Consider the following 12444-nt stretch of genomic DNA (forward strand, 5'->3'; position numbering starts at 1 on the left):
AAATTTAACTTACATATAAAAGTTAGATCCAAACATTTCACTCATGACGGCAAGCCTCATGGTTTCCATACACTCGTAGCCCATTTCCCATCAATAGCTTACATTTTACATTCACTTGACTGCCTAAATCCAGCACTGCTACAACTCCATATTATTAATAGATGAAGTGGTACCAATCTCAAATCTGAAAAATGAATAAAAACAACGATTTTTAGATAAACACACTCCACAGATCATTAGTCCCAACAGGTCGTCATTGAAATTGCTTATAAGACTAAATATCAGTAACATTCAAAGGACCATGCTATACACGCATGACCATTCCCATCGTTAATTGTATTTATCTATCTCGCCACCCGTCCACGTCAATGCAAACGTCAAATTGTATGCCCTAATTAATTCTCTAAATTTTGAATATCTCATTCCAGATTATGTTCCCAGGAGTTCTTTCAAGAAATCCAGTGTGTCCTTAAGAAAAGGCAATGTAACAGCCCCTGCAACACATAATACACTACGAGAAAAATCATCATTGACGACACAAGATAAGAGTTGCAGTACCCCTACGACAACTCCATTTCATGCATTGTGGAACGGGGGTATTGTAGAAAGTCCAAGTTTTTCTACAATGGATGACAAGTGTTGTAAAGGGTGATGTGATTCATGGTTCGATAATAGTTTGTCAATGTTGTGATTCTCTTTCAATTTTTTTTGATAACCTAACACAACTCTTTCTTGTATTGTAGAACAATCGTGGACAACATAAGTAGCATATCGTAGAAACATATACAACAACAATTACCAGTATTATGAATAATATTTGCACAACACTTGTATGAATTGTCGAACTATCTTGGACAACACAAACTTATGTTGTAAAGTAAATGAAAACCTTTTCACAATATCTGGCTTGTATAGTTGAAAACGGAAACACAACATCTATTAATATTGTGTATACTAGTGTCACTACACTTGCTAGAGTTGTAGAACATTCTGTCACAACCTTTGTCTTGTGTAGTCATAATATCTAACACAAAATCCCTAGAGGTTGTAATATTTGAAGTAACAATATTTGTTAGAAGTTGTGTGCATAAAACTATTTTGAAAAAAAAAAGATCATAGCTGAAACGGAATTTCAGAAAATAATTCACTTTCACATTAACCTACCAGTGTAATACATTTACATTCATTCAAGTTAACCTGCCAGTGTTAAACACACATTCAAAAAAAGGCAGTGATATAGATGTTTGGTTTCAAACCTCAGAAACCTCTCCTCAAATACATGTCCATCAGAAGTTTCAAGACTATCCCTCTCACTTCATGTTTAATTGAATCAAAATACCTAATCAGATTTTTGCATTAAAACAATAAGATCCTTGGAATCACTCTCATCAGAGCTATCATCACTGGGCTCTTCTTTCTTTTTGGCTGCAGGTGCAGGGCTTTCTTTGCTACGACAGCCTCGGCAGGGCTTTCTTTGATGCCCATATGTAGCAGCGTTTTTCCTCCGGGGAAAGCGCTGGTTCTGGGGAAACTTTATCAAGTTTTCTGCAAAAGGAACATAGGAGAATGATCTTAGTGAAACGCCAAATCAAATGACACCATATTTTCACTATCTCGAGGACAAACCAATACAATTATAGTTCTGATCTTTCCAAGTCAACTAGTAGATTAACCCTAATAAATCTAGAATCTGTTATTGGATTAGACTTTAAATCAATGAACCAGAAAAAATAAAGAAAAACATCACTACAAAGAAGAAAAACTAGATACATAAATGTAAGGAAAGCATAACAGACCTGAAGAGCGCGACAAAATTATCAAACTCAGGATCAAATTAGGCTTCTCGTTCACAGTGACAAGCTCAAGGACAATGCGACAAGATTGGTCTTCAGGGTTGATTATAGGCAACGCAAGAGATCCACGAACTTCATGATCAATCGCTCCAGCTAAAAATTAGAACAAGACAAGCCACACCCATTAAAGGATTGAACCAAATAAACAAATATATTCCACCAGTTTGAACTAGCTTAATAAACAACAAAAATTCAACAATTTACAATGTAATTATTCACCAAATACACTAGATTATTTTCAGTGTTGCTAATCGCCAAATATATTCTCACAATGCATTCACATAGAACTAGAACATAGGTCAGTGACCACTTCCTTCAGCTTTTACAAGTTTATGTCGGCATGTAGGTAATACATTCACGTAGATTTCACAAGTGGTGGATTGTTTCTTACCATTCTCATCGAACCCGACTCTTAGAAATGTTTTACTGACAAAGCAATCACCATTCATGTACTGTTATTGCTTAAACTTACTTGTCTTAATCAAAATGTTATTGCACAAGTTACCATGAACCTAAGCTCCAACAACTTCAGTTTCAGCCTCTAGTACTGTTTCCTCAGCAGGCCTATCCACCTTCACACCAACATCCTCAGAGTAGTCACCGTGAACCTAGAAAATAAAACAATCACCGCATACACATCAGCTTTGCTTTGCAACCTTTCACAGAGAGTTCAGAGTGAGAACTGAAGTTTAAACTTCAGGTGCATTCCGTAAACTTCTATTTTACTGGATACTTTCGAATAATTATTCAGAAAGCTCTCTACAAGGTTACGAGGCCGTCTATTCTTTCACAACTTCAAATTTTCTAAACTTCCAGATAATATATATGTGCTAAAAAAAAGTTCTTCGTACGGAAACTTAAACAGCCACTCCAAAAATACCATAAATCACGTAAAGATTTAAGTTAAAGCGTCTTCTAAGAAAGCATAAAACAAGAGTGAGATATACCTCCATCAACTTTCCAAGATCAAACTTTAGAGCTTTCAAGATCTTGACCTTCCTAATAAACACATTCTGCAATAGATAAATACTTGATGTAGCCTTCTCAATCTCCTTTGCAATCATTTCAGGAATGAATTTTTCCACCAACTCTTTAAGATCACACGAGGAGGCCTGGTTTACCATGACTTCAACCATCTTGCGACGAATCTGACAAAACAAAGTACAGATGTTACCTATTTACACAAATGAATAACATGAAAAATATAAGAAAACATTGAAATTGAAATATATAACTCTACCTGTCGGATCTGGCTAGATTGAGCATTACAGGTTCTCTTGACCTGTTTCTCTCGCCTCTTGGTGAATCCAATACAGAACATCCTCAAGGTATCTGCAAATGGTATCTGCAAAAAATTAAAATAAAAGAAAAGACTCAATTTTCTGAAATGCGTAGGAGGCTCAATTTTAAGGACTCCGAAATGGTTATAAATTTTAAATGGACATTCTATATTGAGTCTACTTACTTATCCATCAGCAAACAACTCCAACATTCTATACTTGAGTCTACTTACTTATCCATCAAATCTGGACCAGTAATTCCATCAGGAAACCCTGGAAAATTCTCGACTTCAGTGGTAGTCATCAGCTGTCCACCAGGAACTCCCCCAACTTGATACCCTTCAAACACAACAGGTTTCAAATTGGCACGAGCTGCATAAATCCCAGCAGTATATCCAGCTGGACCAGAACCTATAATCACCAAATTTTCCACACCCCCATATGTATCTGTACAACCAAAACAACAACACTTTAACTTATCTCCAAAAATTCAAATTCAATTCGAATTCAGAGATCAAAACAATTAAATAAAATCACTGTGTTGAGATTACCAGGAGAGACAGGAGATGCTTCTTCTTGTACAGATGATGCTGCAGAAACTCTGAGCGGAGGAAGAGTAATAAAGGATCGGTGGTGAGTTCGAAATTGGTTGAGTCCAACATGTTTTCTCCTACTGAAGAAGATGATGTTAGGAGTGGGATGAAGAGATGAAGATCTCAATCATCAACAAACCCTAGTCCAAACGGCCTGCAATCAAACCAGACTCCATAAGCAAATGTTACGGCATCACATCCTACTTCTTTGAGAAGAAGATTTTGATGAATCGAGAACTTCTAGAGATGGAAGAATTGAGTTATGTGATGAAGATTTGAAGGAAACTTGAGTTAGGGCCGCCGTTGATTGTTACCGAGAAGAAATTTGGTTTTGTGTAACTTGAATCAGTGATGGGGTTGATTAGAATTTGGTTCAGATCTGGATTTGATGAACTGCTAATATTGACTGTTGCGGATGAGAGAAAGGGGGAGTTCAAGAGAGAGATTGAGAGAAGATGATGAAGAAGAGGGGTCGAGAGAACAGAAGCGGTGGTGATGGAGCGCCGCCGTCATCTGTGGAGTAGAGGTGTTCTTCAGCGGTGGTGATTGAGAGAAAAACAGATAGGAATTAGGTTCTAGTGGTTGAAGGAGGGTTATGATTCGGAAAAAAAAGAAAGAAGAAAAGAGTGAATCCGAATGAAAATGGTGTACGGTTGAGATTGTATTTGAGATGCTCATAAGGATTAAGAAAAGATCTTGACGGTTGAGATTGTATTTAGGATGCTCATGCGGATTAAAAAGTATGTGTTTCATTTTGTGCTAATACGAGCTCATGTATTCGGTTTGATTATCAACCTTCGACACGAAAAAAATCCAAAAAAAATATGAATAAATGTAGCACATTCTTATCGACATTTTGATATAAAAAAATCCAAAAAATGTATAAGAATAAAGTTGAAAAATAAGAAATCAATCCGATAATTGGTGTGTTTCTTTGTGCTTTTGTGCTTTCTCTTTGTGCTTCCGGTTTGAATTTCGACTAGTTACATAGGTCATGAAGTAAGTTTGACTAGTCATACATGTCATGAAGTAGCTTTAGTTCACATTAATAGCATGATATATCATCGAAATCGATAAATATGAAGCTCAATGTCGATTCAAACTTCAAATGTGGTATAACGACATACAAACTATGAACCAAGAAGCTCTGAGAGGGTTCTGACTTCAAACTTAGCATGATACATCATCAAAATCGATAAATATGAAGCTCAATGTCGATTCGAACTTAAAACTTGGTATAATGGCCTATAATCTATGAACCACGAAGCTCTGAGAGGGTTATGACTTCAAAATTAGCATGATACATCATCGAAATTGATGAATATGAAGCTCAGTGTCGATCCAAACTTCAAGTTCGGTATAACGACTTACAAACTATGAACAAGAAGTCTGAAAGTCCACAAAAACGATGAATCCAACCATTTTACTGGTAAGATTCCATGGAAATATTCTACGAAACCTTAAACACACACAAAACTTGGTAAGAATGACGAATCCATCGATTTACAGGTAAGATTCCTTGGGAGTATTCTACGATACCTTAAACAAACCCTATTTCTCCATATTGTATGCAAACCAGGCTCTGAGATCGAAACCTGGCCGCGAGTGGGCTACTCTAAGTCAGAAACTTGGTAAGAACGACGAATCCATCCATTTACAGGTAAGATTCCTTGGGAGTATTCTACGAAACCTTAAATAAACCCTATTTCTACATATTTTATGCAAACCAGGCTCCGAGATCGAAACCTGGCTGCGAGTGGGCTACTTTAAGTCAGAAACTTGGTAAGAACGACGAATCCATCCATTTACAGGTAAGATTCCTTCGGAATATTCTACGAAACCTTATACAAACCCTATTTCTGCATATTAGATGCAAACCAGGCTCCGAGATCGAAACCTGGCCGCGAGTGGGCTACTCTAAGTCAGAAACTTGGTAAGAACGACGAATCCATCCATTTACAGGTAAGATTCCTTGGGAGTATTCTACGAAACCTTAAACAAGCCCTATTTCTCCATATTGTATGTAAACCAGGCTCCGAGATCGAAATCTGGCCGGGAGTGGACTATTATAAGTCAGAAACTTGGTAAGAACGACATATCCATCCACTTACAGGTAAGATTCCTTCGGAATATTCTACGAAACCTTAAACAAACCCTATTTATGCATATTGGATGCAAACCAGGCTCCAAGATCGAAACCTGGCCGCGAGTGGACTACTAAGTCAGAAACTTGGTAAGAACGACGAATCCATCGATCTACAGGTAAGATTCCATCGGAATATTCTACAAAACCTTAAAGAAACCCTATTTCTGCATATTGTATGCATACCAGGATCCGAGATCGAAACCTGGCCGTGAGTTGACTACTATAAGTCAGAAACTTGGTAAGAACGACGAATCCATCTATTTACAGGTAAGATTCATTCGTCATATTCTACGAAACCTTAAACAAACCGTATTTCTGCATATTGCATGCAAACCAGACTCCGAGATCGAAACCTGGCTGGGAGTAGACTACTATAAGTATGAAACTTGGTAAGAACGACGAATTCATCCATTTACAGATAATATTCCTTCGGAATATTCTACGAAACCTTAAACAAACCATATTTCTGCATAGTGTATGCATACCAGGCTCCGAGATCGAAACCTGGCCAGGAGTGGACTACTCTAAGTCAGAAACTTGTTACGAACGACCAATTCATTTACAGGTAATATTCTATCGGAATATTCTACGAAACCTTAAAAAAAACCCTATTTATGAATATTGCATGCAAACCAGGCTCGGAGATCGAAACCTGGCTGCGAGTTGACTACTCTAAGTCAGAAACTTGGTAAGAACGACGAATCCATCAATTTACAGGTAAGATTCCTTCGGAATATTCTACGAAACCTTAAACAAACCCTATTTCTCCATATTGTATGCAAACCAGGCTCCGAGATCGAAACCTGGCCGTGAGTGGACTACTCTAAGTCGGAAACTTGGTAAGAACGACGAATCCATCCATTTACAAGTAAGATTCCTTCATAATATTTTGCGGGTTAGTCACCTGAGCATTTTTTTTGGACATTATATTTTGTTTCACAACTCTTATAAAGGGTTATCTTAAAATTAGTATATTAAAGAACCACAAACTTGACAGAACTTGTGATAGTGTAGGAATGGTTAGTGGTGTAGACTTTCATGCAGGAGGCTGAGGATCAAATCCCCCCATCATCATTTCTGCCAACGTTCTATATTTTTACTTCAACAACACTTATAAGTGTTGTTATGCATTTTTATTAAGAAAAAAAAACACCCAAAACTTGTGAACGGTAAGGATGGTTGATGAGCTAGACTTCCATGCAGTAGATTCATGTTCGAATCTCCCTTCTAATCTCATTTTTTCCAACATTCTATATTTTTACTTCAGTTATACGTTTTTATTAAAAAAAAAAGAAAAAAAAAACTTGTGAACTGTAAGGATGGTTGATGAGCCAGACTTCCATGCAGTAGGTTCATGTTCGAATCTCCCCTCTAACACTATTTTTCATCATCATATTTTGGTGTTCCTCAACAACTCTTGTGAAAATTGTGATAGGCTTAGTCACTACCTTTATGGAACAGAGTTGTTATAGCTAAATGTTGCCACAACGTTTTTGCTTAAGGAGTTGTCGTTTGTTTTCTTAGCGCAACCCCTTGTTTCTAAGGGTTGGCAGTGATGATATACGGCAACTCTTCCTTTGAAACCAGTTGTAAAACATATGACTTTCTACGATGTAAATCTCCAGTTGTAGATGTATATTTTTCCCGTAGTGATAGTAGAAAATGGTTGCCAAGAAATCTCATTAGCTAAGAAATCTGATTGCTTACACACATCTATTAAATAGTAAGGAATTTGTTCTAAAACGTGATTTAATGGCAATAAATCTTTTAAAAGACATAAACATACAACTGGTCAGTCTTTAACATGCCACTGAAAAGCAGTCCCAAATATTCGTGGTGCTTTTCTAGTTTTTGTAGTGCATCTCATTAAGCATTCAATGTGCAGTATTATAATGGTGTCAGAACATATGTAATCAGTGTAAACGACATGGTTATTAGAAATTTCATATAATAATATGTCAGAGTCCCTTAAAGTAAGCATGTTTACCATGTGAAAAATTCCACTGCAATCTCATTTTATCTTCTTAACTCAGGCAGCATCAACTTCTTCTTCTTCATGCCATCAATACCACCCTGAACCATTGAAAACAACCTCTGCCATTGACTGCAACTGCAACAGAAAATGCACTCTCTGTACCATCATCTTCTTGTTGTTCTGAAGCCTTCAGTTCAACCCACTGCAAGAACAAACATTGCAATACTTCCACCAGTTTCTTCTCACCTATCCTAACATTCATCTAAGCTCATTTAGCTTCAATTATTCTTCCCTGTTTCAATTAGTTCAGATGCTTACCTCCACTGCATCGACATATTTGTGTTTCATATGAGCAGTACGGTGGTGGAGCTAAGCAAAACGTCTCCACAAATATAATAGCACCACTCAATCAATCAAAAAAAATATTAACGTCTCTCCTAACGTTGATTATAAAGTTTCCACATGAATTGGCATCAAAGCCTCTTGTGACACACTTCTAAGCCCTCGAAAGCAGCATAGACATGATCCAAGTTTGTAAAAGCTTTCCCCTCAAACACAGGGGGCTTGAGACGTTTCTTGAACCACAGATCCTCCGGAATCTCATGGACTGTGATTTGCTGCAATGACCAATGAGTTTTAGTTCTAAAACCCACAAAACATGTACAAATCCGAAAAGAAACTTGGTCAGACCAAGGTACATTCATCCAGCAAAGATAGTCACCAACAAAGCAACATAAATCAGAACACCTAGATTAGATACACACATTTAGCAGATGATAATCACCAACACAGCAACATAAATCGGAACTACGATAACACTATCACTATCAAACCAAAGTAACTCGAATAAAGAAATTGTCGTGTTTGCAGGTAAATATCAAATATTATGTATGAGAAAAAAAAACCTAACAGTACCTTGGTCGTCAGAGATTAGACCATGTTTTCATGGATTTTTCTGTCGGATTATGTATATACGCAAAACTCGATTATAACATGTTGTAGGTCTCTGCAATAAACCAAGAAAAATAAAAGTTAATTAGATTAGACAGCGAAAGAAAAATAAAAGTTAATTAGATTACACAGCGAAAGTTTTTTTTTTATTTTGTTAGGGCTCCGAAAAAGAGAAAGCAAGAGAAGGATATTACCAGATTTTAGACTGTAATATTGGGTTTAGGTTAGTTTGATGATGAAGATCCATGGTTTGTTGTAGAAGAAACGTAGAGGGAAGGTTTAGGATGAACGAATATCAATATAGGTTTAAGATTCAAAGATTACTCGATTTCTGTAAGGATGATCGTTACCTCACCGATTGAACGGTACGCGAGTTATAACCCCAAAGGTGTCACATCCATGCACAAAAACTCCATCAAAACAAAATGTTCACAAAAACCCCATTTAACATAAACTGTCTACATTACCCTTCTATTATTTAAATCACCCCAACAAAAACAAAAATCAACCCAACCTTTCAATTTTATTATATTATCACCACGAACAACAACCCACCACCAGCAACATCACGACCGCCCGTCGTCGCCGCCGCCACCGACCACCTTCGCCGGCTCCACCGACCACCACCGCGCCACCACCAGAAAAATGATGAAACCAAAAATTGGTTTCACCAAAATAAGATGAAACCAAACTTTGGTTTCATCATAAAAGAAAGGAGAAAGAAGAAGAAGAAAAAATGAAACACAATAAGATGAAACCTTCCACCACCGTCAACTGCACCGCCCCCATCGCCACCACAACCATAATCACCACAACCACCACTACCATTACCTCCTTAACTAAGACTACTTTCAACAAAAAACAATCCACAATAAGATGAAACCTACCACCACCGTCAACTGCACCATCCCCATCGCTGCCACAACCACCAGCACCACAACCACCACTACCATTACCCCCTCAACTACAACTAGTTTCAACAAAAAATAATCCACCTGTATCCCACCATCAAAAATTGGCTTCACAGATATTAATATTCAACAAAATGAAAAAAATACGATGAAACCTAATTAGGTTTCATCAACATCAGCCAATTCATTACACTTTTAACAATGCAGACATACACCTCTTTAATTGTAACCCATACCAGTCCTTTATGCAACACCTGAAGCTCAACTACAACTCTCATTGCATTAGCACCACCCTTACTCAGTTAATCCATTCTTTATCACTTCCATAACTTCAGTTAAGGACACCACTAACAACAAAACTTCTTCATCAATACCTGGAGTACCAGTACCAGACCCTGCTATACACATTCTCCCAATTCATACACACATATAATCAAAACCACCATTGTACATACAATCGAAACCACATGTTGTCATTTCACCAACATAACATCAATGATGAAACCAAACATGTCGTCTTCCAAGTCAGACCGAATAAACTAGACAAAAATCAGGTGAAACCAAAATTTGGTTTCATCATAAACTTAATTTTCATCATTAAAATCTTTGATTTCATGACAGAAAATAGGCAAGTTTATGATGAAACCAAATTTGGTTTCATCATTAGTTTACTGTTTTCACCAACCAAGACTGTCAGAATTTGATGAAACCAATTTTGGTTTCATCATAAATCTGTCATTTCCCAATACAATACTGATTTCGACTTTGAAGATGTACCATCATTTGCTGGTGATGAAAACATCATAAGGTGGTGGTGGTGATTGTAGAGGATTGACCGAGGAGGCAGAGGTGATGTTGGGAGCGGATCTGCAGGTATTGGTGTTGATTGTAGATGAGGTGTTGTTGGTGGCCGATTTGAAGGTATTGGTGGTGGTTTTAGATGATAAAAGGAGGAGGTAGAAGTAGTGTTGGTGGCGGATCTGATGTACTGGTGGGAAAAAATAAATAAGAGGAGGTGGTGTTGTTGATGGAAAATCTGTAGACGGAGAAGAAGAAGGTGATGATGGTGTTAATGGAGGAGAAGGAGGTGATGATGGTGTTAATGGAGGAGACGGAGGTTCTGTTGGTGGCGGATCTGGACACATCGGTTGGTTTGATGGTGGCGGAGCTACTGTTGGTGATAGATCTGAATAGAAATAGAAGAAAAAGAGACGAAGGTTTCGTGGAGGAGACGAAGGTGTTGCTGCTGGTGGTGACGGAGGTGTTGTTGTTGGTGGTGACGGAGATGTTGCGATGGTGTTCATGGAGAGATATTTGTTGTTGCTGGTGTTAATGGTGGTGGGGAGATGAAGACCGCATAAATAGAAAAAAGAAAGAAGAGAGAAAGAAGAAGACAAGGTAAAAAGGGTATGTTTGGCTTTTTTTAAAGTAATAAAAACTAAATTTGCACATTATTATTTGACCTGGAGTTTTTGTGTCACTTTTTAATTAAATGGTTTTCATTTATTAAAAATAATATGGCTGAATTTTTTGTACCACATGTTTGGTCACCTTGGTTTTATTTGACTAGTTTTGTTAAGGAAAAATGAAAAGAGCAATTTTGTTTGAGGGTTAGAGTCACCGTTCAACGTGGAGCTTAAAGAGCTTAGGATTTTAAAGGTATTAGATGGGTAGTTGAACCATACATGTAGGCGTCATTTTGGCAACATATATTAGATGTGGCTCAGTCATGAAAAGATAACAACCACTGGAACAATAAAATTGGATGAGCATCTATTTTAATTCTCCCATATAAAAACAGTTGAGACAACAAGTTTGTAGCTACAAATTCACAAAACGTGGATTCGAGAACCTTATGCAAAATTAAGCATTGGGATCAGATAAAAGTTGAGATGTTGGAGTGAACTGTTAATGGAAAAACAATAACATTGAGTACACTATTCTGGAATAGTTTTATAGATGTGAATTGATACTTATAAATGAAGAAGATGTTTGCTAGCTAGAGAAAACTTATGAGCCGGGCTTTCAATTAGATGACATAGAAGATAGAGAAGATTCAAGTACACCTTGCATTGAATCTAAAGACTTAAAGGTCTAGACAAATAAAATTTTCACGTTGAATGATGAGGAAAGTCCTGTTTCCTATTGGCCGAAATAGGATTTTTTGAATTTTGTGAAACGAGTGTTTTGGTGAGCATACTTGTCAACGTATGATTGGTTTAAAAAGAATAGAAAAAAAATTAAAAAAAGGAGACCAAATTAAATTTAGAATTCATGCAGTGACAATATTTAGGTAAGGACACTTGGCAACCGTATGATTCGTTTAAAAATTATAAACCTAAAAGGAAAACATAACTTACCATGTTTAAAATTTTATGGAAGTCCAAATTCAATTTGGATATCCATTAATTTTGATACTATGACTATTTTTTTCAAATTAATATATAAAGAAGAAAAAAATCCATACATTTTCTATGAAAATAAAAGGAAAAAATAAATAAAATTTGCAAATATCCTCCACCTATTTAATGTATTTACCCCGCGCCCCGCGCACACCAAGTTGAAAGAGAAAAATAAATAAAGTCTGCATATATTTTCCACCTATTTAATGTATTTTTCTCGACGCACAAATCAAAAATACGTTTCCACGGGGCGGGGCGAAGACCTGCGCACACCGGATCAAAAATGCGGAGCTATGGTGCGGGCGAAGCTCCCCGCACACCAAAGCATACATC

The 12444-nt window shown here is 37.0% G+C and overlaps 1 protein-coding gene across 1 annotated transcript; it reads right to left on the bottom strand.

Moving 5' to 3' along the window:
* Positions 1-2365: 2365 nt before the first annotated feature.
* On the bottom strand, positions 2366-3180 carry LOC113317718 (40S ribosomal protein S3a-like). Its single transcript, XM_026565862.1, has 3 exons — positions 3094-3180; positions 2801-3001; positions 2366-2461 (listed from the first exon to the last, which is right to left on the bottom strand). Exons 1-3 carry the CDS (start codon positions 3172-3174, stop codon positions 2366-2368), a joined length of 378 nt encoding a protein of 125 aa, XP_026421647.1. The 5' UTR covers positions 3175-3180.
* Between the last annotated feature and the right edge of the window lie 9264 nt (positions 3181-12444).

This window comes from Papaver somniferum, chromosome 10 (genome assembly GCF_003573695.1).
Source record: "Papaver somniferum cultivar HN1 chromosome 10, ASM357369v1, whole genome shotgun sequence".
In the NCBI taxonomy this organism is placed as follows: domain Eukaryota; kingdom Viridiplantae; phylum Streptophyta; class Magnoliopsida; order Ranunculales; family Papaveraceae; genus Papaver; species Papaver somniferum.